A 26122-nucleotide genomic window follows, 5' to 3' on the forward strand; every position below is an offset into this window, starting at 1 on the left:
ACTTTTAAAATCTGTTTGAACAGGTACCTCACATCCATGCCGTGCCCGCCAAAATTCAGCCATGCCAGTGGCCAGATAAATCTCAACCGCTCTCTATATATACAGGTTACAGCCCTTCACTGCACTGACATTCTCCTCAAGGTACAAGAACACCACAAGCATCACTTGCTCCAATTGAAGTTAGACGGCTATAGCCTATAGATCAGATTCTAGCTCGAGATCAATGGAGCATATGAGGAGTATCTCCATGGACCTCACACTGAGTATTCCTGGGGCAGCTTCCATGGAGAACATGAGCGATGACAAGATCGCAATCATCGTCCCGCAGACGTCCCCTATCTTCTCAAAGTCTCCTTCCAACAAAACCCTGCCTCAATGGGTGCAAAATGAGGCTTCTCATCCAGCTCCTATTTCCGAGAAGAGGGCGGCACTTGCTCTTGTCAAGAAGGTATGCAACCACACTACTGAGGCTTTCTTCCTGCTTCATTTAATTTGTTTCTGGCTTACATTTTCATAAGTCACACTTGTGAAACATGGGGCCAAAGTAGTAAGAATCAAAGGTAATGTATCAAATCTAATCAAATTTCCAAGAAGGTGGAACTTAACTGAAACTCTTACAAATAATAAAAAGTTGTGTATAATATATTTTTTAGAAAATGGAATTATTCCAGCATCTGCGACCGCAACCGCACGCACTTAAGTTCTTATTAGCAAATTCAGCTTGAGAGCTGATCACCAAAATAGCAATAATAGTTCACCGTTCTTAAGGGAAAATCATAAGCAAAGTCTATTATTGCTTCTCCATTTTCTTGTTAAAAGCTCTGCAATAATTAAAAATAATTTCAACACTTTTTGTACTGTCAATGTTCCAGGTGGTGGCAGAGTTCCTGGGCACATTCCTCCTCATCTTCATCCTGCTCTCGGCGCTCATCATGAACGAGGAGCACGGCGGCGCGCTGGGCCTGCTGGGCGTGGCCGCGGTGGCGGGGTCCGCCGTGCTGGTGATCGTGGCGTCGCTCGTCCACGTCTCCGGCGCCCACCTGAACCCGGCGGTCAGCGTCGCCATGGCCGCGTTCGGCTACCTCCCCAGGGCCCACCTCCTGCCTTACGTGGCCGCCCAGCTCCTCGGCTCCACGACCGCCTCGTTCGCCGCCAAGGCGGTCTACAACAATCCGGCGAACCTCGGCGCCACCGTCGCCACCGTGCCGGCGGTCGGCGCCGGGGAGGCGCTCGTCGTGGAGTTCTTCACCACCTTCGTCCTCCTCTTCGTCATCACCGCCCTCTCCACCGATCCGAAAGCGGTATAAGCCGGCCGTCTTTGAAATGCATGCATTATTGTTGTTTTCATTCAGTAATTTTCTTCATTCTTGCAAATTTAACATGCTCTGTAAAATCTGTGCAGGTGAAGGAGCTGATTGCAGTGGGAGCTGGGGCGGCAGTGATGATGAGCGCGCTCATCTCCGGGTACGTGGAGTACTTTGTCAATTCAGTTTCTGATCGAGTAACATAAACAATTGAGGTTAAATATATATATGCGTATATGCTCTGATAGAATTTTGGTGATGGAGCAGGGAGTCGACGGGGGCGTCGATGAACCCGGCGAGGACGCTGGGGCCGGCGATCGCCGCCGGGACGTACACCAAGATCTGGGTCTACATGGTAGCTCCTCCCCTCGGCGCCATCGCCGGAACTGGAGCTTACATTGCACTCGAGTGATTGTGCAGGCAGGAATGAATGGCTGCATATTAGCTTGTTTTAGGCGAAGTTGTGTCTAGAACTCTAGATCAGATCGATCGAATGGACCTTGTAGAATTTCATGTGTTGACACATTAAATCACTCGGTTAACAAACGTTAATGAGATTTGGTTACGTTTATGTTATGCACGAAGGAATATAATGCGCAATTGTTGATGATACGAGTCCTACGTATTATGCACAAAGCAATGGAAGAACTACACTTATGTTTTGTCATTACAAACAATAATGAAGTAGTAGCTTTTCCTAAAGCCAGGATGGAATCAGGGACAATTGTTCAGACCCTGTTCAATTTCTCCGTTGAAACTTCTCTGATTCCTATGTATGGCAAAAGTTTGTTTGTTGCGACAAACGCAAGAATGGACACCAGCCAGTATAGTTTTGTGTGAAATTCATGCGTTTCAAATGGTCCCTGATGTGCACTTGATCATCCACCATTCCAGCTATTATTGCTTCACTTGGCTTATCTCCAGTATCTTCAGGTCCGCGAGGTCCTTGCACTCTGCCGTTCTCATAATCCACACGCTTAAAACTCATCGTTCCTGGCTAACATAAAGAGATTAAACTTCTAGATTGCTTTGTGCCAGTGCTAGAGGCTGCTTCAACATTGACCTGGTTGTTGGATGGAGCGATGCATGGCACGTACGGTGCATGAGATCGATGGATCGATCAGGGCTTGATGAGTGTGTAGGTGCCGGCTCCCGCGATGGCGCCCAGCGGCGGCGCCACCAGGTAGACCCAGATGTCCTTGTACTTCCCCGTCGCCACCGCCGCCCCGATCGTCCTCGCCGGGTTCATCGACGGCCCCGTCCACGACGCTCCGACGAGGGCGTTCATCGTGATCGCCGCCGCGATCGAGACGGCGACGGCCTCCTTGCTCGACGCCGGGTCGGTGGCGACGGCGGCGATGACGAACACGAGCACGAACGTGAGCGCCAGCTCGACGAAGAACGCCTCGGCAACGGCGCCGCCGCGGGGCACCGTCGCCATCACGCCGGGGTCGGCGGGGCGGTACATCCCCTTCGCCAGGAACGTGGCGGCGGCGGACCCCAGCGTCTGCGCGGCGGCGTAGGGCGCCACGTGGGCGCGCGGGAGGTGCCCGAACGCGGCCATGGCGATGCTCACGGCCGGGTTCAGGTGGGACCCCGACACGTCCACGACGGCGAGCACCACCGCCACCACCGCGAGCCCCGCCGCCGCCGCGATGCCGAGGACGCCCCCCGCGCCGCCGCCGCCGCCGTGCTGGTGCGCGTCGGCAACGATGGCGGACACCACCGTGAACATGAGGATGAACGTGCCGATGAACTCCGCCGCCACCTTCTTCACCAGCGGCACCGGTGCTGGCTCGTCTTGGACTGGAGCCAGCGGCGACTTGAGCATCAGTTTCTGCAGTGAATCGAGAGGCACCAGCTTGGACGATCTCGGCGTGGAGGCCACGGCGCCGGCGCCGGCGCCGGCGAGGCTCCTGTCGTCGCTCGGCGTCGAGCACACGCTGATCGCCACCGGCCTCTGATCTTCACTACTCATCGTGGTGTGATCAGCCATTTCTTGGTTAACCTGTTCTAAGTTCTAGATAGATCTCTCTAACATGCTAATAATGTCCTTTATTTCCACCTATGCGTACAATTTTTCTTGATGATCTTAGAACATAATTCCTAGTGATCTATGCACAATTGCGCGCGCTTATGTTCGAGTATTTTGCAACAAGTTCTCATATATATAGGAGGATACGCCGCATGGCGAGTCAAAAATCGAAGAGTACTATTTAGTTTGTTTGCATAGGAGCTACTGTGTGTGTTAAGAGAATATGACGAGGAATATGTGATGAGAGCTGGAGTGAAATGGGCTATCAGGAGCTAATGAACAAGAGACCATTGCTCAGTCACTGATTGTTCTGCTTGTCATTTGGCCTCGGGCTACTGAGTTCTCCGTCAGGTGTGACGAGGCCAAGAAAATTCTTGTGCATATTCCCAGGAATTTTCGGCTAGACAAGTGCTGAAATACCAAGACGACAAGAATGTAGCCTATGCTCTGTGGGCACAAGAGGTGTCCTCACTTAAACTTCCAAAGATCAATGAATAGGCATTTTTTCTCGATTGACTATAACACGATTAAGTAGTAAGCACACGAGAGATCAGAAGATTAAAGAGAAGTGGCATAAAGGTTCCATTCTATCATCCTCATCAACCACTCAAAAGGTGACCGAGTTTATTTCAAGATTGAAATGGAGATCACAGGTACATTAAGAATATCACACTCCCGTTCCCACGAATGCTATGGAATTATTATTGTTCGTGTGGTCTCGACGATTCAAAATATGCAAGGTCAAGAGGTTCCTAGACGCCGAGAACTAAACTGAAGCCCCAGACTGAAGAGAGCTTCTTGCAATCTCTAATGCATCTTCGACAGAAGTTGCAGACTGGAGCTTAGATTTGTCAACAATAGGCTGAGATCTAGCGAGCTGTGGAAGAAGCGAGAATTCCTGAAAGATTACAGAAAGTACATCATGAATCCAGGCTTACTTAAATGGCTTATAACTTGGTCCTAGGTTCAACAGAAACAGAACTGTCCTAGGTTAGAAATCTATTGTTCATGTCAAAGGTGGATGCCAATATATTTACCTCTGAGGTTCCACTCTCAAGGAAAACACCCTTCAGTCGACTATCTGCATTTATGAGAAGGCAGAAGGGTCAAGCCATCGTGCTATGTTGAAATGGAACTGAGATGAACCAAACATATTCCAAAGAACAGATTACCAGAGTCAATCCAGAAAGTAGCAATCTTCGGATCAAAGTTCCCTACTTCAACTGTTTCACCAACTGTTCGGAGCACAAAGGACAGTGTTAATATTATGATTATTCAGGCCCAAAAACAGGGACCGATACTGTGAGGTGGAAAATGGTTATCATAGTAATTGTACCATTATCACCATAAAACTGCCACCAAACTTTCCTGGAACTTCCTTCATACTCAAACACTCTTGAGTAGAAATATGGAAGGTAATCATACCTGCATCCAACATGGTGAATCAAAAGATGCACTGGGAGCTAAAGTAATGGAGCACACTTGATAGCCATTAACTTACGCTTTTGTCTGGGATGTTAGGAGCGTTTCAACACAGTGGTGTGCAGATTTCCGAGCATGATCCACATGCTCCACTCTAGCAATTCTATTGTACATCTGCAAAGAATTTGAGCGAAACATCATATGCTGGATTCCAGCTTTGCCTAAAAAGATGAAAAACTGCAAACGAACCTTCAGGGGAAAAGCTGCTACATCTCCAATAGCAAAGATGCCAGGTACACTAGTTCTGAACAAGGAATCAACCTACAAAAACATACTCAATTAGCTCTATTAATCAAGAATACATGACAGTTGATTTACAGAATGCCAAACATCTGAGCAAGTAGCTAACTTGATTAACATCTACCATACAATGCATCAGCACACATCCAACTAGATAGAGAGAAGGAACACAACGACAATGTGACAGCTAAAATTGATAAAATGATAAGGGTACAATGTTGAAAAAGTGATCCAAATTGAGGTGCTCTATCTGTGTTTGTGCTAATCTAAATTAATCCCAGCAGTATCTCAGGTAGGAAAAAAAATAGCTCCACAGAAATTTTGAGCAACTACCACGACACAGAGCAGTAAGAATTACATAAACTTTGGCATGGAAACAAACCTCTATTCCACCAACTTTAGGGTTGACTCCAACAGCTTCAAAGGGCCCCACAACTGGTTTTGCTCCTATACCAACAATAACCTGCAGTAACAAGATCCTGTTAAAATAACAAAAATTATAACGTTAAAATGTTTTTTGTTTTCTTTTTTACTTTACAGGCTTTATGTTCAATGAAATGCAGTGCATACTAATATATGCCAAACCAAGGTAATGAGTGGATCTATCAACTACTCTTTGTATAGAGTCGATATTCCTATCAAATTGAGTGGCAGGAATGATTATATATTGGTAAAAATTTAGTGTCAAAGAACTTTGGTTCTCCCTGTTTGGTAACAGTGAGGTGGGTCAAAAAGATGAATATGATATTGAAATTTATCTGGTAGCAAAAGTAATAGTTTCGACTGTACAACACTGCAGCATGAAACCATTAGAAGGAAATAAAGAGCGTAACTGTATCAGCTTCAACTACAGATCCATCCTTAAGTACAGCAGATGACACCCTTCCATCAGAGCCAGCTTCAAGTTTGTCGATTAGAGCTCCCTGGTCACCAATAAATATGTTCACACTCAAATTGATTGAAACAATACTAACAAATGAACTTGAATACTTGATGCAACAATCACCTTTATGAATTTGACACCATTTTGCTGATACAGATCCTCATACTTCTTAGCAAGGGAAGGTGTAAATAATCTTGGCATAACATGGTCCTCTGGGAATACAATCTATGCATGTACCATAATAATAAGAGAAGTGGCATGTTTCAGCATAAAGAGAGATGTACAAGCTTCACTGTATCAAACAGAAAAAGGTAGGCCCTTACGGTTGTGTCAAGATTCCAGCCACAAGCAGCTGCAGCTACCTCCATGCCAATATAGCCCCCGCCAATGATAAGAACCTTTTTTGCACTTCCCTAAAAAAAGATCACCAGTAAATATCAAAGAGTGAGATTAAAGAAGTCGTCGTTTATCATTGTCACTGTCAAATGAGATGGTGGATGAGGAATGATGATAAGTATTTAATCTACTGAACGTACCAATGAGGATACTAGAGAATCAGCATCAGCAACATCACGTATGTAGTGAACTCCAGGTAATTTCCCTCCAATTTTCTCAGGTAATCTGGAAAATAAAAGGATTTTGGTATTAGAAGAAACAAATCATAATCAGTGGAAAAAACAAAGTTCGCACACCAATTCATGCGCACAACCAATGGGATATGTCACTGGATTAGCATATAAGTACATCTGACATCTTAGGAGTAGAAAAAATAATAAGCTGGGCATCAAGAAAAGAATATAAGAAATCTGGCTTTCCAAACATTTACAAGAACATCATTCATATACCTTGAAGCTTCACAGCCAGTAGAAATAATAAGTGAACCGTACTTCAGAATTTTTCCTGATGAAGTTTTTAAGGTTTGTGTTTTGCCATCAAATGCTACAACTGGATCCTCATACAACACCTTTCATAAAAGGACAAATAGCTTCAGATAAAGTGTCGCAGCATCTTTTCCAAAAACAGCAGATAAAGAAAATGTTAACATCATCACTACCTCTATACCATTCTCCTTGTACCATTCAGCAGTCTGTCGCTGTCCACCAGATCCAACACATGTGTGAAAACCCTGCCACAAGAAAAAGAATAAGACATTGGGCTTACTTGTGCAGCTGTAGTTAACGGTTAAGCATGCTTTGTACTATCAGCAAATTGAACACTTCATTAAACATTGTGGAAGTCTTGTGCAACACAACTCATTTTCTGCCCACCTTACAAAGAATGTGCAATGCTACAATTAATTAAAACTGACCAATTCAATGGGTGATCCAAATTTGCCTATAATGATTTACTGCTGCTTGTCATTGCAAATTTGGTAGGTACATACCGGAAGGCGTGCCGGCTTCTTCTCCGGAGGAAACAGATAGCCTTTGGTCAAGGCTGGCCGCTCATATGGTGGAACTGGCTGCATGAAAGCACTTAAAACTGTCAGAGATCAGCAGACAGCCTTACAAATTGGTAAGGGTACTTGGCAAATCCAAATGGCAAGGGTATTTGGCAGTAAATTGCGTGGCAGCATCGAGGAACCAACAACACCGTGAACAAATCAACTCAAAACCATTTGTGCAACGAACATAGCAAATTGCACCTACTGAAACAGATCAGCCAAACAGCCATACCTCCTTGGAGACGATGCAGAGGCGGCCATCAGCCATGCCGTGCTCGACGAACGTCCTGGCGGCGTACCCCGCGGCGTTCCCTCCGCCGACGATCACATACCTGCAGTCCGGCGATCCATCATCAGCCGACTCATAAGCATTCCCATTTGCTGTGCACAGCTCGCTCGCTTCACGGTTTCGGACCCAAAGCCGCAAGCTTTGCGCAACACAAGAACAACACAGAGTGGATTCGAGAGGAACAGGGGCACCCACTCGCGGTTCTGGTTGTCGAATCCGCCGGCCGCCGCGGAGACGCAGAAGCTCCGGCGGAGAGAGAGCTGAAGCACCCGGGCGCCACTGCCGCCGCGCTGCCGCAGAGCCCACGCGGCCGGGGAGGAGGAGTAGGAGCTGAAGCACTGCGCCGCCGCCGCCGCCGCGGAAGCCATCTCCGCCGCCTTCCGCCGGAGAGCTGCGGCCACCTCCAAGAAAGGGGACCGAAGACGAAGAGTGTCAGGGGGGCCTAACTGCAATTAGAGGAAGTAGCGGGGGGCGGATGCGGAGAACCTGAAGTCATCGCTGCTCTCTCTCCACGGCGGCGCCCTTATAGAGGAGGCGGCGTCGTCAGGCGAGTTGGAGGAGACGAGGGGTGGATTAGGGAATAGTTTAAACGCGAGGGGTTTCGCTGCGATTTGGAGGGAGCGGAAGGACGCTTGGCCGCTGCGGGAGGCCAAGGGACGGGAAGGCAAACCACGGCGGCGGCGGAGTGGGGAAGAAGAGGGAAGGAGGCTGCCTGTGTACTTGTAATTTCTTCTCCTTTTTCATTTTTGTCCTCTTAGAAAGTAGAACTTCTCACCCATGCCTCTATCTATTTAAAGTAATGTCGAGGTTCTATTTGTAATGGACTAAATATTTTTGGAAATGGAATTGATAAAAAATTGGAAAATATGCAGAAGAGCCGTGCATCACGTATTACTCCTCTGTAGGTCGTTTTGTATTTTCTAGTTACATAAACTTTGTTATGCACATAAATATAGGGTTATGTCTAAATACATAGCAAAATCTATGTATCAGAAAAGCTAAAACGATCTACATTTTGAAATGGAGGAAGTAGAAGAAAAGAAATGGATCAAATCGTAAGCACTGGCATTCGAACGGTTATCATTAGTTTAGAGACTTTGGTGCAATATGTTCCATTACAATTTGGAAGCAACGGCACAACTGACTCTCTTAAGGAACAAGAATAAAATTGTACAAATAGCATTCCATCTCACAAGGCTACAAGGTTTTGAAGCCACCGGCTCAATGCAATTTTGTGTAACCAGCAAGCAGGTGCTAATGTGCTATACTGCTATCCCAGTGAGCAACTTTGAGAAGAGGATTTGTTATGTTGCCTACCTCTGAAGAAAACGACAGCAGCTGGTGTAGCTGTCCACTAAACATCCTTTTCAGTGGCTCCAGAAGCTCAACACTGGGTACCATAAAATAAACTAGAAGGTGCCATCCTGACTGGACTCTGGACAGTTGCTGTGTAGCTTCTCCAGAGATCCCAAGTCCACACCCACCTTCTAGTACCTACCATCAAAGATCAAACTCTTCTTCTAACCTTCAGTACCCAACAGTGTCTTTCCCTTTCACTCATTCCAGCTGTCATGTGATGAAATGAAACTAGACCAGAGTTGAGGCTGAACCAGAGATGAAGCTCTTTGCATTTAATCTACATCAGCTCAAGCATGAAAATACACTGATACATTTTGTAAATGAGGTAAGCAGTACATGCCCGCATGGTACACCTAAGATCAGTACAAATTCAGATTTCTGGCGTGGGAAACATTGTGTGCAGTTCTGTAACCTTAGGCCCAATACCTTTTTTCGAAAACTGTTTAGGCCCAATACCTTTTTCTGAAAACTGTTTAGGCCCAATACCTTACCATTGAAAAAGTTGGATTCGGTTATTCAGGCAACTGTAGTGAAACCTGAGCACAGATGGATGGCAACAGATGACTTCACATGATCTGATGACATCATCACAGGCAATATCCAGTAGGATCATCGCTTGCCAAAGAAGTGATCTATCTGAGATTGGCCACCTTTGCTTCCAACCTTCTGCGCCTTTGGCCACAGTGCTTGAGACTTGCTATCCTGCAGAGACCAAAAGAAAAATGCAGAGGAACGATTAATTATAAGAGATTGAATTGCTTTTGCTGTCTGACAGACATGAAAAGAACTTGCTAAACTGACTTGGAATCGGCCAGGGTCCCTCAGAATTTTGACCTTCCCTCCACGTCCATCCGGTCCCACAGCAATCAGACTGCCTCTGTTCAAGTTTGCAGATGCATATCCAGGAGCTGTTGAGCTCTTGCACCATTTGCCAATGCTTTTTCTTGCTCCATCCATACCAGAGATTCCAGGTGTTTGAAAATCATCTGATAGTAGATGAAGCAAAGTTGCTTTGTAAGTACACGAAGTACGCAGGATCAGGTAGGAATGGATCCATAAATAAGTTTATTTAATAGAAAAACACAAGGACTCACCAGAGAGAGAATTAAAGTTGTGAATCTGCTGAGGTCCAGTGCCAGAAGTCAACCTTGTTGCTTGTTTGGAGATGCCATCAATTGTTAGTGTTTCTTTCTCCCATGTTGAAGTCGTCACTTTAGTGCTTCTCTCAAACAGACTCTCCTGAGGAATATGAAGTTTAGCCCTAAGGTTCTCCAGAGAGGTTGATTTTCCGGTTGCTTCTCTGTGTTTGAGGAAGGATGATTCTTTTGCTACATGCGTGGTTGTGCATTCAAATGTCATGGACTGTCTGTTATCATTTTGACAAAGACTAGATTTGTTGTGGGAATCCAAAGTGCTATCATCAGTCCCAAATGGTTTTGCAGAAAATTGTGTCTTGTGTTCATCTCCAAAAGCAGAATCATCGGCATCTAGTTCTATCACATCTGAATTCTTGCTGTCCAGGTTGCCATTAGAATTCAGATCACTCTTAGCTTCAGGTTTTAACCGGTTTGAGTCAGGCTTGTCACTGCATGGATCCTGCATCTCTTGATCAAGCTTTGTTGTTTGATTTCTGTATCCAGCACTTGGACAAGGGAAACCATCATTAGCTGTGATATTCCCTGATTTTGTCTGGTCTGCTTTCAATTTCTTTGAAGACCTCAAGTCCCTTAACAGATCATTTTCTTTTTCTTCTAATTCCTTCTCAAGTTCCTGTACCCTTGCCTGTTCTTGTCCACTCATAAAGGTCATTCACAAGAATTATGTATATTAAAAGCATTAATTTTATATATGAGGCTGAGCTCACCTTTAACTTTTTTACAAGCTCTTTGGCCTTCTCAACCTTCTGCTGCATGCGAGACTCTGATCTTCCAAGAACATTGCATTGGATCATCAATTCTTTGTAGCTCCTAAAAGGAAGAACAATTACTGAAAGTGCTCCAAACAAGCAAATAGTGGCCAAAAGAAAAATGGAAGGCTAATATTCAACAGTACAGCTTTTACGTCTTTTTCTAGCAACATCTTGCACGGTGAAACCATCAGCGTTCTAACAACAAGAGAAACTATTTCATGTCGGAAATAATGTCATTCATCCACAAGCAACGGAATTTGTTCCTACAGTGATTTAATAATAATATGGTTGGTCCGTTCTCAATGGCTATGAAATTTAATCCAGAACTGCAATTTTTTGGAGTGGGTGGAGAACTGGCATATTACCATCTGCTGTTTAGATTCTGGTAAGTGATATTTAGTGATATGATTGGTCAATTGAGCTATTTGAAACCAGAACTCTGGACAGGCACTCCAGAACAATACAACTCCAGTTTGACTGTCAAAACTACTATTATTTAGGTTGATAACCTCACGCTTCCACAAAATGCTGGCTACAGTTGGCAATATACAACACAACAGCTGAGGGGGGAAAAGTAAAGAGCGTACAGCTAGACATTGACAGATAAAATCTATGGTGCATTGATAGATCGAATTGCTGTATATGATCCGAATACTAGTTGGGCCTACCATAACTAGTGTAGTAATGGAATGTTTCCCATGTTTCAGATCCCTGATGCTCACTGGTCAACTAAACATGAACAAACTGTTTCCAGATAAGGAAATCAAGAAGATAAGTATACTTGTTCCGAATAGCAAGCGATCTCTTTAACACATCAACAGCATTCTCTAGGTTCCCATGGTTACCAAGTGATGCCAATTTAAGGATCTCCTCCTCCTGAAGGTTCATGTCCGACGACCTAACAAGACATCAAAACAAAGCAATTTTCGACATCAAAACAAAGCAATTTTCAATATGCAAAAAGCGACAGCAAGGCAGATTTTGACACAAATAATTGCATTTTTCAGGTACAGAAAACATACAGCTTCAGTGCCGCAAGCTCTTTGGCTAAAGCAAGGCTCTTCTCCTGCAATCTGCCACACTCCGATGTCTTCCTCGATAACTCCTGCATCAAAGTGAGACTGTAATTCACTAGTGCAGGGGCATCGGATCTCGCCAGCAGATGAATTAATCACCTCTGTTCTCGCATTGAGCAGCATCTGGACACACTCTTTCTCCTTCCTCGCGGCTTCCTGCATCGCCTCCGCGGTGGCCACCTTCGCCATCCACCTGGCAACCTGGCCCAAAAACCAGCGAGAACCCATCAGCAACCCACACGAAACACAACCGAGGACACAGATCTGGAGAAAAGACATCAGCGGCGCTCGCCTCGGCGTTGAGGTTCTTGATGCCGTCGCGCTGCTCCTCGACGACCCTGCCGAGGGACGCCGCCTTCTGTTCCAGGCGGGCGAGCTCGGCGGCGAGCGCCTCCGGGTCGGGTCCCCCGGGGGAATCCTCCGAGGCGGGGCCGGCCTGGGTCGGGCACGCGCCGGTGGACTGGAAGTAGAGGCGGGTCGGCGGGTGCGCGGCGCCGCAGGGCTGCTTGCAGACGGGGCAGGTGCGCTTCTTCTTGCCGCCCGGGCAGTACTCCAGCCATTGCTCCAGGCTGCGCGCGTCAGGGATCGAGAGGAGACCCGGGTCAAGCCAGCCATTGCTGGATCGAAATGGAACGGAGGAGGGAGAGGAGAGCAGAGGAGAGCAGAGGAGAGGGGACGGACCAGAGGGCGTGGAAGACGTGGCCGCAGGCGGGGAGGCAGTGAAGGTGCTGGTCGGAGAGCGGGCGCAGGTCCTCGTAGCAGATGGTGCAGACCGGCCATGCGGCGGCGGCGGTCATGGCGGTGGCGGCGGCGGCATCCGACGGGGAGCGCGGCTGGCCCCCTCCCTCTTGTGGTTGGCTTTTTGGGGGGGAGGGAAAAAGAAGGCCTTCCCGCTCTCATTTCGCGCCGTTTCAAAATGCAGAGGTGATTTCGTGGCGGCGGGACAGATTCTTTTTTCTTTTTTCATTTCTCTCTCTTCTTCGTTTTCCCATTTCGTTTTATTGCTACATTGTATTTTCAGAAATGCTAACTAGTCCAAAATTTTGACCCAGCCGCCGGTGGAACTCCCGGTGCTTTGAATGAACGAATTTCGTCGAAAATTGAAATTTTGCTTCAAAGAAATATGGGCAAATCGGTGGAGATTTCTCCGCCCATCCTTATTTCCACAAACAGGCCCATTGCCAGTTGCCATCCATTTTGCCTGGAAATTTGGCTCTCCAACGAGCGTTTTCGCATGGGGGAAAACCAGCAAATGTTTTAAAATGCGAGAGAATAGAAATTTAATCTGAGCCTTTCAGGAAAAGAGGAAAAAAAATGGAAAAACTGCCTTCAACAAGTTTTGATTAAAATCAACATTTCTTCATATGTACATGGAGGAATTTAACAAATTCTCAGCAGCCAACAGTGCTTCAAGTCGCAACTCGTGCAGCTGCCCTGTGCTCAGAGTTGAAACCCAACCCATTTTCTTCACAAGTCCAACGAGCGCCTTCACAGTTTGTACACACGGCAGTGGGAGCGAATAGCGATGTCCACGGTTCCAAGACTTCACACATCACAACCACAGAAACACAACACCTCTTCCTACACAGAACACATGAACGAACTATACATCGGTTTTCTCTCTGGAAAACAAATTGGGCGTAAGTATGCGGGTCATCGGAGGTAATGGTATCATTTGCGACACTGTCAGAAGAACCGCCGCTTCAAGTTTCTGGTCGTTGCTTGGTAGGAGCGCATGAGCAGCCCGACACCTATGCCAACACCAACACAGACTCCCAGCCCGATCCCCACACCGACTCGAACGCCAGCGTTGAACCATGAGAGCTGCCCATCGTCGTCTTCGGAGTACCAACCTTCAGGGTATTGCATGCTGCTAGTATTCATATCATTGTCGCCTTCATCGCCTGCAGCCTGCCATAGCAGTTCATATTGATGAACAGAAATTTGAGGGATATATTGTCACAAACTGACAATGTCAATTGGTAAAAAAAAAAGAGCTTAGTTTTGCCAAGCATGTTGTTTTAGCTGAAGGCAGAGGCACAATAATGAACCAAAAATATTGGGGAAATATTCAGGACAGAAAGAGTCATACAAGTTTAATTTAGTCATATTTTTTTCCAGCCTTCTCACCTTATGTGCAAAATTGTAATGCATAGAAAGAAGAACCAAACATCAGTAACGCATAATGCCTATGTTTAACATCTAATTAGGTTTATCCATTCCCTTATACCACTGCAGAGGGTGTTCCTATTGGTAAATGGGAATTGGGAAGGGAAATGGTAGATCGGGTTCCTGAAGAGACAACAAGAAACTAGATAAAAACTATTGGTACTCCCTAGGCACTGAATCTACAACTGCCGTATCCCCTTATACAGCAATAGTGAAAAGGGTATAGGCAGTACTTATTGATACTTTTAACGCTAAGGCAACCCTAATTGATATAATTTTGGACTCAGCAAAGCATACACATACTGAAGCTTTTAGAGGGTAGCTATAGCAGCCAGCCCGCCACATGCCAGCAGCCACCAGAGTATAATTTTTAAGGCCAACTTATATCATATATATCACTTGAAATAGATTTTTAAGGTTGACAAGTCTAAAGCATGACATGGAATAGTGCATGATAGATAGTAAATTTCTGCTGAAACCCAAGTTCACCACACCTGAACATCTGAGCAAAACAAGCCAATGCAGGAATTAATGATAAAGCAGATGCGCTACAATGTTTCTAGCAAGTCAATCCATTTTGTGTGGTGTGATCTAACTAGATACATATGAGATTTATATTGAAATTGAAAGCAATGCACAAGTAATGTTCTTTTCCGGAGTATGAACTCTACTACCTTTTCTTTTGCAATAGTATTACAAACAAGCTTGAAAATAATAGATTTCAACACTTGCAAAATATGTACTACATTTAGGCTGGAGGTGCATTACCCTTCAGTTAAAAAAAAATCCAACAAACAAACATATTGGGGCAATACTGAGGATGAAGACACTAATACCCACCAGCCCACCAATCCATCAATCACAGAAAGTAACAATGGCATCCAAATCACAGTGTTCCGTTTACATGATTACACACAAAGAAAAATGTTCCTACCTCAGTGGTAGTACAATTGATAACAATGTGACCTGCCAGCCGCATCACAAACTCAATGCGTGAACAAAGCAATCACAATCAGAAGCCTACTACATGAGTAGTACAATTATACCAGGACATGAATAAAAGGTTTATCCATTTCTGTGGCACCAATATATTCACTTTACACTAATCTATAGAGACAGGTACACAGTGGCAACCTACAAGATTTGGAACTTCTTGGTGACAGCGAAGTCATTGCTTGTCATCACTCGCCGTCTATAGTAAATGCAAGCAAACAACAGCATTCAATAGCTATGCAAATTACAATGTTAGCCGGGCACTTTGTTGCTAAGTATATGTTTGTTTTCATAACAAAGCTATTTCCCTTTAAAACCATATCACACAGTAAAATCAAGCAACTAATGATCTTGAGATTTGAGCAAAACTCACCGCCAATGCCCCAGGCCGGCGGCGAACCAATCCGCCTGCAGCTTCCTCAGGCGTGGCGAGCCGCAGGGCGCCCGTGAGCACCGCGGGCTCGCCGGCGCAGCACCCAGCGACATATACCTCGAAGGCCGAGGCCGAGGCGGCCGCCCCAGCGGCGGGGACGCAGTCGATTTCCCAGGCGGGAGGAGAATCGGCCTTGGCGGCGTCGGGGCGCCGCCGGAGGGATCCCCGGAGGAGCGCGGCCCCGCGGTGGTCGGCGACCTCGAACGCCGCGGCGGGCGGGGCCAGCCTCGCGGCCGCGGTGGAGACGTAGGTGGCCTCCCCGGAGGCGGCGTCGTGGCGGTCGAGCCGTAGCGGGAGGGGGATGGCGGGGGCGGGGCCCTCGCCGCCCGCGGGGCGGAGCTCGAGCGCGAGGCGCGGGGGTGGGGCCGCCCCGCCGTGCGGCGAGAGGCGCACGTAGAATAGGCGGACCTCGAGGCAGCTTCCGGGGTCCGGCGCCGGCGCCGGTGCCGGCGGCGCGTGGTCCATCCGCGCGGCGAGGTGGCGGGGGAGGCGTTAGGGTTGCGCAGCCATGGAAGGCGATTTGGACATTTGGTGGAGGTGGAGTCGGGTGGAAGAGGCGATCACTAAAAAGTTGGTTGATTAATTAATACTAATTGTTTGGAAAAGGTTGATTAACTAGTGGGCTTGGGCTGGGATTCTATGGGCCGTAACTGGGCCGACTAATGAGGCGATTAGCCTTAAAGCGCAAAGGGAAATGATTCGGTGAGAGCGATGAGAGCAGCAAACGGAATCCAATCCACCACGATGAGCAGCGGCGGCGGCGGCCGGAAGGCGGCGGGGCCCGGCGGCGAGGAGGCGGAGGTGGAGGCGCTGCTCCGGGCGGCGCAGGACGCCGTGCTGCTTAAGCTCCAGGCCAACTCCCACCTCGTCTCCTCCACCTCATCCGCCTCCGCCTCCGCGCCGACCGTTCCGCTCGACGACGCCACGGCGCCCGATCCACTGGAGGACGACCTCGCCCGCCGCTTCGACGCGCTCAAGTCCCGCGCGGCGGCGCCGACGCCGAAGCCGGCCGGGGCTGGAGCTGCCACTGCTGCTGCTAGCGGGATGGACGAACTCGCGGCGCGGTTCGCGGCGCTGAAGGGTGGGGCGGGGCCGGAGAAGGAGGCGAGGGTGAGGCTGGAGGATCTGGGAGGGGAGTCGTCGGAGGATGAGGAGGACGAGGTGGACAAGGTGATGCGGTGGGCGATGGACGCCGCGCGGCTCGACGTCGCTACGGCGGGCGCCGGCGCCGGCGACAAGGCGAAGCGCGCCGAGGCGGAGGAAGAGGAGGATGAGAAGAGCAGCGTGGACGACGACGATGACGACGAGAGGCTGCAGCTGGAGATGGCGAGGAAGAAGGAGATGGCCAAGAACAAGACCAAGAGCAAGTGGTTCTTCCTGTGATGTCCTATGTAAATCTCAAAAACCAATCCCAAATTCGTCCCCATGATTTGTAATGTTACAAGCTTGCACTTTGATATTCGATGAATCCTGATGAACATGATCGCCTGACACTTTCAAAAAATGCAAATGAACAGCCAATTGAAACCACCTGTTCATTTCCAGCATAATTTTCTAAAGATAAACTTGCAAAGCCAATCTTGCACATAAAGCTGAGACCTGAGACGATGAAATTTAGGTAAACCTGACGATGAGAACGAGAAAAGATGTCAACAAAGCACACACAAGTCATGTTGATATTCAGACCACAAGTGAGCAGCTCATTATCACATCTAGCAGTAGCTCACAGAGTTAACCCCAGGTAGTCAACAAGGACAACTATCTCACTTCCATAATGACAAGCTACATTTTCAGTCTGGATAGAAGGGTACAATGTCTCACGCACAATGACATGCTACATTTCAGCCTCGATGGAGTACAAATGTCTCAAGGATACTAGGCGCCAAACATCTACCCCCTTCACTTGCCACTACAAAAATTGTAAACGGCATATTTTAGAAGGCTTGTCAGTTGTCACCGTAAATCACGAAATATTCTGAGCACAATACAAATGTTGGTTTTGCTCACTTACGTGTTCATCATCAAAGTTATGTTGTCACCTTTCAGGAGTATCCTACCTGCAATCGTTTAAAGCCAAACATATTAGAGTATAACAATGAAACAATGGCATGTGTTCATGTAATAGAAAGAAAATCATTTCAGGATTGAAATGTTGCTGACCCAATGATTTCCTAATGTTCTTCTTAACATTGATTTCCTCAGCATCATCAAGGACCAAGTTCATGTACTCATCAAAGCCCTGCATGTGTACAAAAACCAGCATAAGAACATCACACTACTAAGTAGAAATGCACACAAACAGCAGTAATAGTTCGAGGGTTAAGTGAAATAAATTGTATAGTGGGTTAAGTGATCCAACAGGATGGTACAAGGGAGTAAATGTCTTCCCTGACTGATATACAAAGAAAAACATAACAACGCAAGATACAGTATGGGCCAGCTACTGAATTATACATCCACATAGCCTTTACCAGTCAATAATTCATTGGGAAAAATATACTAACATGAGGTGAAAACATTATGCCTCAACCAAGAACTGGCCCATGTTTTTTAAATGAATCAAGCATTTTTTACAGATTAGTTGTTAAAACATCACAGGTGACAAAACAAATCCGAGTTAGCAATGATTAACCAAAACACAAATACATCAGATCAGAGCAACACGGCAGAGTAAATATTAAGAAAGAAAATTTGTGACACAGCAGAACAATAAGAAAGAAAATTTGTATTTAGAATGGAAAGGTTATGCGATTGGAAAAAAACTCTTGACAGCATAAGTTAACAAGTACTCCCTCCGTCTCAAAATAACTGTTCGTTTAGCCTTCAAATTTTGTCCCACAAAAAGTGTTTGTTTAGCTTCTAGTGAGACTCATCTAATTAAAGCAGTGCATAGAGCCAACGAAATTATCAAATGATGTTTTTTCTCTAATTCCAATGCACGTGCATTTATTTAGGATCCAGAAACCAAACAGACTGCACAACTTTCAACCATAACTAATATGAGTAATTAGGGGCAGCATGGTCACTTCTCACAACTAATAATTTGTCCAAAATTTTCTAAACGAACACTTATTTTGGGACAGAGGGAGTATATTACATCATTTAAGCATATAGGCATGCTACATAAGGGGGCCCATCACCCATGCAAATGTTTCTCTGCGAACCCCAAGATATTAACCAAGTACATAAGTGATTTGTTATTTTCACTAATCAGTCATCACCCATCCTTTATTTCCAGTCACATGAGTCAAAACACACAAATCAAAACAAACGTATACTCAGTTACTCATTAACTTAACATTTATACAAACCGAAGTTGCCGTTCCATGTTTTTTTCAACAAAATCCTGACATAAGTCACTTATTAAAACTACCTAGTAGTACGGACAAGAAATCTTAGTTGAAAGTTGAAACCAACCATTAACTTAACCGTTTACGTCCAAGTACGTCCAGAGTTGAGGACCTTCAAGGGTCCGCATCATGCTTAGATGCTAGAGAACGTTGCTACATGAGCATATGGCAATGGAAGAGCAAAATTTGACTTAAGGGTACTTGAATGAATTTTAAAAGCACTGCCAATTGCTGTATGCTAACTTCATTATGATAAAAGCAAATAGCTAATCGTTCTATTTGCATTACTTAAGGGCCACATGAACGACTCTCCCTGCTACAACTACTGAATATAATCCATAATCATCGATGCAATTATGCTACCGCTACCACATATCTATGCGAGCAGAGGGCCATTGGTGCCTAATTTTGGAATTGCGAACGCAAGGGGCAAGTCAAGGAACTCACAATGATGCGACCCTCAATCCGGAGGTCCTTCTGCTCGAACAGCCAGATCTGGATGCGCGCTTTCTGCAATAATAAGGAATTTCACAAATCGAATCAACTTGAATTCGTGGAACACCCCAAACACAAATACGGTCGGAAACAAAAGCGAATATTCCCAATCCACTTACGCTCTGGAGGAACCGGAAGATGAGGTTCTACCGCCGCGCACGCCAACGAGGGATCCACCAGCCATCCACAGGCAAGAGAAAGCAAAACCATTAGGAACGGCGAGACACCAGAAGAGCAAACAGGAGCAGAGGGGGCGGGCTTACGATGGGCTGGGTCATGATACGCTGGACCTTTGTGGACGCCATGGCTGATGCGGCGGCGGGAGCTCCTCCTTCGAGCGTCTGGCAGCTTCTGGAGGTGAGGAGCGCGCGCGGCGGGGCGGGGAGACCAAACCCTAGCTAGACCTGCGACTGCGAGCGGGGGGAGGCGGCGAGGAAGGGAGGAGGGTTTTGTCTCTCTCCTCGTCGACGCGATGGCGGCGGGGCGGGGCAGGGAGGCGTGCCTTAAGATTCGGTCGCTGGATCGAACGGTGTTGGTGGCGTGCCTGATTTGGGCTGTGCCGGTGGGCCTCGACAGGCTGGAAACCGGAAGGGCCTGTAGAGATGGGCTCCGGATACGGAAAACGATGGGCTGAGTTTGAGTTTCTTTTCGAAACATGGGCCTTCCTCGTTACACCTAACTGAATGATCGCGAGGTTTAGGGAACATTTGACGCGCCTGTTTCCGTATCTACAGACAACTTGGGTAACGGGATGGGAAGCGGGAGAGGTCTATCCCGCCCGTTTTTTACCGGGACGGACGAACCCGTATTTGATAAATTCAAAATAAATTTAATAAGCATTCGTACGTACCTAGTTCTAACTTAATACCTCAATAAACGACTTTACGGGCTAAGAGGCTATGCTAGCCATATATTTTAGTCTAAGAGTTCTTAGAGGTAGCAAAACGTGGTTGACAAGCAATAAAAACCAACAACGTCATGTGCATGTGTACCAAAGTATGAGTTCCCGCTTAAGTAACCGGTTCCCGCCCATTTTCGTAGGCCCGGTCCTCCCACTACCGCTCCCGTTACCGTGTATTCCAGATCCGATCCCGTTTTCGGTAATAAAATGTGGGAACGAAAACAGGAGAGGGGTTTTCCCGCCTGTTCCTGTTCATTTTCATCCCTACTAGGTTCCAAAGTTCACACTCCTCGAGTCCTCGTTACCATATTGGAGATCATATCCTTGTCCTAACTCCTAAACAACTCGTGTTTGAAATCAAATTAAGTGCTATTCCCTTGTTTTCGAACTTGTATAGGAATGTTTGTAAATTTGAGGTAAGTTTAGGTGAAGGCCCGTACTCCCTCCATCTCAAAATGTCACACAACCCAAGATTCAAATGATAATCTTGGACCAATGCCGAGTCCAAGACTTTATACATTATGTCATAGAAATTTGATATCATTAGATTTGCATTTGACAACACTTTTCATATGATGTCAATGTTATGATTATATACATTATAATATATAAGATACTAACAATCAAAGTGTAATGTTGGATCGATGCTTACATTTTAAGCTGGAGGACAAAGTAGTAAAGGCTCCTAGGGGCTCAAGAATCAGAGCTGAGGAAGCCATAAAACTAGATAGCTTCACTGGCTCCAGTGAATTACGGGGTTAGAGAAAGAAACATATCACTTGAACAATGTTGCTACGGTATCTTATTTAGCTAAGGGCGTGTTTGGTTCCTCTTGCTAAATTTTAGCAAAAAACTGTTTGGATACTCTTGCTAAAAGGTATTTAATGAGCTGTAAAAAGACATATCTACCCTTATTAAAGGTGCACAGGAGGGGGGAGACAAGCAATAAATGAGAGGTATAGGTTGTCCAGCCCAGCTTTTAGCAAGTTTTAGCAACCGAAAACTTTAGCAAGTTTTAGCAAGGGTGTTTGGCAGTTTAGCAGCTAAAAGTTGCTAAACTTTAGCAACTAAAGTTTAGCAAGGTGGAATCAAACACCCCCTAAGTGAACCAAGCAAGCCAATAAAATAATTTGATTACTAGTTTAAGTTACTGTACCTTTTTTTTCCTTTGAACACACACGACATTTGCAATTTGAATTAGTAGTTACTTGTTCTTAGCGTAAGTAGTAGATAGTAGCTACAACTCCCCTTCCCAAAATATATTTCTAGAAAGTTTCAAACATATTAAGAGCCTGTTTGGTTCCTCTTGCTTATTATAAGCAGCTAAAAGTTGCTTATTTGGAGTTGCTTATTTTTAGTCTAGCTCTTTGGATACCCTTGCTTATGAGTATTGAATGAGGTGGACATTGTCATATTTGCCCCTTGTGTCGCTACCCCTCTTTGCCTCCCCATGCTTCTTCTTTCCTGCACATGCCCGATCCTAGGGGCCGATGGCGGGCAGGGAGCAGCAGCAAGTGGCCGGGGCGGCGGCGGGGTGGGAGCGGCGGGCGGAGGCCGTCCGCCTGCGCGGCGGCCGGGGGAGGGGCCGCCGGCGCCCGGCGCGACAGAAGGGGAGGGGCCGCCGGTGCCCAGCGCGGAGGAAGGGGAGCAGAAGCCGGCGACCGGCGCGAAGGAAGGGGAGGGACCGACGGCGGCGGGGATGGAGGAGCTAACGACGAGGGAGGGGGGAGAGAGAGGAGTAAAGTGCATTGAATGAGGGTAGGAGGTGTAAAGTGCACCTTTTAGCCCCCATAAGCAACCCTTGTGTTGCTTATGGGCTAAAAATAAGCAGCCCGGGTTGCTTATGGGCTAAAAATAAGCAGCCCCATAAGCAACCCAATAAGTAAGGGTGATTGGTTTCATAAGCAAATAAGTTGCATATTTTTAGTTGCTTATGCATAAGCAACTCAAACCAAACAGGGCCTAACATATTGGAGAAAAACGTCATAGCCCTCCATTAATCCTGCGCTCCCTCTTTAAAGCCACTTTGATCTATGGAGTTTGTTAAGTGGTCAAAGCTCATTTAATTGTTGTTCTTCTTGAATGATGCATATAATCAAAGCAATTGACAAGAAACTGGTGTGGAAGATAAATGCGTGTGTGGCATGTCAAGGAAGGGTTAGCTAAAGGGGGCCGCGACTCGGTGTGGACAGGCTAAAAATCTAACTTTTTATGGGCTAATTTTTTTGGCTACAGATTTCATTTTGGGACGGGGGAGTAGCATCTAAGATTCTAGGTATATAGATTCTTACAACGAGTTGGAATCGAAGGGCCAGGGAGAGAATATATGCCGATGCCGCCCTTTTATCCGACTCGTGTTTTTCATCCACAATTCCACATACTGAACCCCGATAGAGATTGACACTCATCCACAATTCTTTCTAGATGACAACTATTGACAATAGTTAATACTTCTCATCATATGGCCATGCATGCTCATAATCTAGGACCTAGATTGTGTCTAGGGTCCATGGTAGCCTAGTGGGTGATGAATTGAGTGTAGAAGGTATGTGAAGAATGGTGGTCGGTATTAATTAAGCCCGACTTATCAGCAACATTCTTGCTTGCAGATTAATTAAACACAGGGGGATTATCGATCAGGAAGCTGTTCATCTACAGGGATCGCTGTACGAGTGGCCTGCTCAGTCTCACTCGTCACCGGAGCAGCTACAGTGCAGTTGATGCTGGAGAATGAAGCCCAGGAAGGATCATCAGTAGTGAATAATTGTAGCGCCCAGACACGGGCTAGATTGGAGGATATTATCACAGGTCATTGGTCCATCGATCGATCATCAGGGCTCTAGCTGCTGCTTGTTCATTGAATTCAACGGTGTCCTCCTCGATCGCCAAAAAAAATGAAATGAAATGATGAACTGAATGATTAAGGGTATCAGCTGATTGTTCTGGACCTAGCTCTAGCAGTTGGGGACACCATAGCCCTAATGCTCGTAGGGACAGCGCCCCTAATGGACATCCAGAGATAGAGAGAGAAAGAAGTGATCAGAGAGAGAGAGAGAGAGAGAGAGAGAGAGAGAGAGAGAGAGAGAGGACTGCACTACAAGAAAGGGCGACGTCTTAACCATCTCGGACTGGCTTAGCTTAACCAACTCGATCGATCTGGAGAGAGAGAGAGAGAGAGAGACATGTACAGTAAGAGACAGGAGGGGTAAGCATGCGTTGCATTCAGATTCAGGAAACACAAAAGGCTCTATATAAATTGATTGGTTACAGTGTTAGGGGAGACCAGTGGGTACTGGCTGTGTCCAAGTGGCTATCTAGTCCTGTAGGGCCTTTGTGTGTTCTGCTTCTGCCTCATGAGATGCTCCTTCCCCAAGCTTTCCATCTAATCTCTGTGCTCATCATGCAGTCCCCATCCCTGATTGCTACAGTGGCCTCTAGCTCAAACAACTAAGCTGCTGCTGCTGATGGGCCTCGTTAACCAATGCAATGGCCCCCTTGTGTTAAGATTAAGATTATGTTTTCTCCACTATATATGTAATTGTGTCTCTCTCAAGGTTCCTCCATATGGAATGTGTATCAGAGTGCACGCTTGAGTTGCTTGATTTGTTTTTTCCTTTGAGGTCAGCAAGGTAGCTTGAGCTAGATGATGACCAATAAGGCTCCTGCAATTGTTTTCATTTGGAATGGATCACTATACTGCCACAGAACTAATGATCGATCATTGCCGGTTCCTAATCTGTGTCACTGCTGGTTTTGGATCCGGCAGTGCACGTACACTCGGTCGGTAGTGATAAAAAAGGAAGAGAAATAAAAAATAACGTAAGAAGAAAAAAGACCGCACACTTACGTGCCGTCGGTGGCGAGGGTGCTCGATGTCAAGCTCGATAGTGGATTTGGAGGAGGCCAGCTGTAGTGTGGCTCCTCGACCGACAGTACTGTGGATTTCTAAGAACGACGAGCAAAGGTCAACAAGGCTAGCTGCACGTGGTTGCGGAGAATGTGTGTGACACCTGGTTCAACACAAGTGTGCATGTTTAGTACCACCTTACTAGCTGAGCAAAAGGTGAAGCCAACTTATAAACCATTATCCTTCAGCCATAGCACCTTTGGGTTAACCCTTTTACACAAAGTGAGGACGAAAGTGTAAGCATAGTGTTATGTGTACGCGTGTCCGTCCCTCGAAAGGGCTGGGAGGTGCGGCTTTGGAGGATGGGGTGTTACAATGCTCGCCGTCGTTTGAGCACACAGCGGGAAGCATGGGATAGTGTAAGGAAGGCGGCGACAGGGTCCCTCCTCGAGTGCTCGTCCTCCCCTCCTCGGTAGCTACTTGATAGTGGCTGCAAATTTCATTAGCGGCGGTGGCGTGCTTACGCCTTCATGCGGGCAATTCCGACAATCGGGAGCTGAGGTCGGATCCGTGCCCTGTGTGGGTTTTCTTGCCGGCACCCACTTCGTCAAGTGTCGGGGTGGCCATGGTGTGGTGGTGGGCCGCTCGGGTTCTCCAATGACACTCATAGCGCATGAGGATCTCGAAGCCTCTCCTTCTAGCTCCCCTCCTCCTCCACAAGATCCCTTGAAGGGCATATTTGCACTAGACATAAGTCCATGGGTGGATTTGATGCGCTGGGGCCGGTTTAACACCCACATCGGTGGATCAACCATCTTCGGGGTAAATCTAGCAACATGGGTCTGGGATGGGGCTACTCATCCAGGTTTGGAGTTTGCGGCGATCTGGCCCTCCTAGGTAGACCTCATCATATGTACGATAGTCTAGTGGCATGGTGAACTAGAAGCGGCACTGCCCATGACTTGATCTGCACATCTAGGCCTTCCCATGGCTAGTGGTCTGGCACCGATGCAGTATGCATGAGTCACGGTGGCGGCAACTAGCTCTCGGTGCTGATGGCCAATAGTTGCGGGAGTGCACAACACCATGAAGCAGCTTGGTGAGGCCCCTTTGGTCCTTTTCTGTTGAGGCTGTTGATGACATGGCCTAATGGAGGTTAAGGCGGAAGCTAGGTCGGTGGCGTAGTAGGCTTCGTTCCATCCTTGGAGGCGGCTTTGTTTGTACCTCCCCGTGTAGCCATGGTTGGATTCTTCGGGTGTAAACCCTGTCTAATAGTCAGGCCGACGATGAAGGCTCCATTGGACGTCGTGTTCTTCCTAAAGGCGTCATTGTGAACATCTATATATATATGGTGTTTTGGCATTCCCTGTTCATGCCCAGCTGCTCATTGGTTATCTTTGAGAAATCAGAGTTGCTGCTCGAGGCGTTCAGCGAGCTCGGTAATGATGAAAATTAAACTGGGTCTCGATTCTATCGGGATGGTGGCAACGGTGTTTTTGATGTTGCATTCATACGTCGCTTTGGAGGATATCTTCAGGGAACATATTAGCTACAATTCATTATTGCGGCATGAGAACACAAGGGAGACCGTTTGTTTGGCGAGTAGAGTGTATTGGAGGCTTTGGATATTTTTACAAGAATGAATAGATAAGCAACATTAGGCATTACTTATGATTATCTCCTCTTATTTGTGTACTTTTTCTCCTTTTATCTATTTCTGATCAGCTATTATTGAAGACTATGTGTGTTTATTCCAGAGGCCAGGTATATTTCCATTTTCTAAAAACTGAAAATTCCTCATGCAACATAAAGCATGAGGTTCTTCAAAGCTGTCATTGGAAGGTAACCACAAATTTGTATCCCAGACATAATCATGAGATACCATGTGGACAAATATTAACTTTTGATATAGC

The 26122-nt window shown here is 46.6% G+C and overlaps 5 protein-coding genes across 5 annotated transcripts; 1 reads left to right on the forward strand and 4 right to left on the reverse strand.

The window, feature by feature from the left end:
* Positions 1-247: 247 nt before the first annotated feature.
* LOC101784900 (aquaporin NIP3-2) lies at positions 248-1716 on the forward strand. The gene is made up of 4 exons (XM_004972789.1): positions 248-448; positions 873-1301; positions 1403-1464; positions 1572-1716. Exons 1-4 carry the CDS (start codon positions 248-250, stop codon positions 1714-1716), a joined length of 837 nt encoding a protein of 278 aa, XP_004972846.1.
* Positions 1717-2042: 326 nt separating this feature from the next.
* Positions 2043-3282, reverse strand: LOC101753041 (aquaporin NIP3-3). Its single transcript, XM_004974382.2, has one exon. The coding sequence runs from the start codon at positions 3280-3282 to the stop codon at positions 2425-2427; it is 858 nt and encodes a 285-aa protein (XP_004974439.1). The 3' UTR covers positions 2043-2424.
* Positions 3283-3897: 615 nt separating this feature from the next.
* Positions 3898-12869, reverse strand: LOC101785289. Its single transcript, XM_022827716.1, has 25 exons — positions 12703-12869; positions 12314-12590; positions 12121-12222; positions 11968-12050; positions 11727-11843; positions 10901-11003; positions 10131-10818; positions 9838-10022; positions 9649-9738; positions 7873-8129; positions 7621-7720; positions 7329-7406; positions 6999-7070; positions 6790-6908; positions 6481-6565; positions 6268-6357; positions 6068-6169; positions 5895-5984; positions 5444-5524; positions 5011-5082; positions 4841-4935; positions 4676-4764; positions 4512-4574; positions 4377-4420; positions 3898-4237 (listed from the first exon to the last, which is right to left on the reverse strand). The coding sequence occupies exons 1-25, from the start codon at positions 12816-12818 to the stop codon at positions 4106-4108; spliced, it is 3330 nt and encodes a 1109-aa protein (XP_022683451.1). The 5' UTR covers positions 12819-12869; the 3' UTR covers positions 3898-4105.
* A 467-nt stretch (positions 12870-13336) lies between these two features.
* LOC101752620 (uncharacterized protein At1g01500) lies at positions 13337-16162 on the reverse strand. The gene is made up of 2 exons (XM_004972795.2): positions 15557-16162; positions 13337-13932 (listed from the first exon to the last, which is right to left on the reverse strand). Exons 1-2 carry the CDS (start codon positions 16079-16081, stop codon positions 13708-13710), a joined length of 750 nt encoding a protein of 249 aa, XP_004972852.1. The 5' UTR covers positions 16082-16162; the 3' UTR covers positions 13337-13707.
* Positions 16163-17263: 1101 nt separating this feature from the next.
* LOC101786093 (small nuclear ribonucleoprotein E) lies at positions 17264-19941 on the reverse strand. Its single transcript, XM_004972793.3, has 6 exons — positions 19725-19941; positions 19581-19607; positions 19414-19476; positions 17777-17855; positions 17628-17673; positions 17264-17525 (listed from the first exon to the last, which is right to left on the reverse strand). Exons 1-6 carry the CDS (start codon positions 19764-19766, stop codon positions 17516-17518), a joined length of 267 nt encoding a protein of 88 aa, XP_004972850.1. The 5' UTR covers positions 19767-19941; the 3' UTR covers positions 17264-17515.
* Between the last annotated feature and the right edge of the window lie 6181 nt (positions 19942-26122).

This window comes from Setaria italica, chromosome VI (assembly GCF_000263155.2).
Source record: "Setaria italica strain Yugu1 chromosome VI, Setaria_italica_v2.0, whole genome shotgun sequence".
In the NCBI taxonomy this organism is placed as follows: Eukaryota; Viridiplantae; Streptophyta; class Magnoliopsida; order Poales; family Poaceae; genus Setaria; species Setaria italica.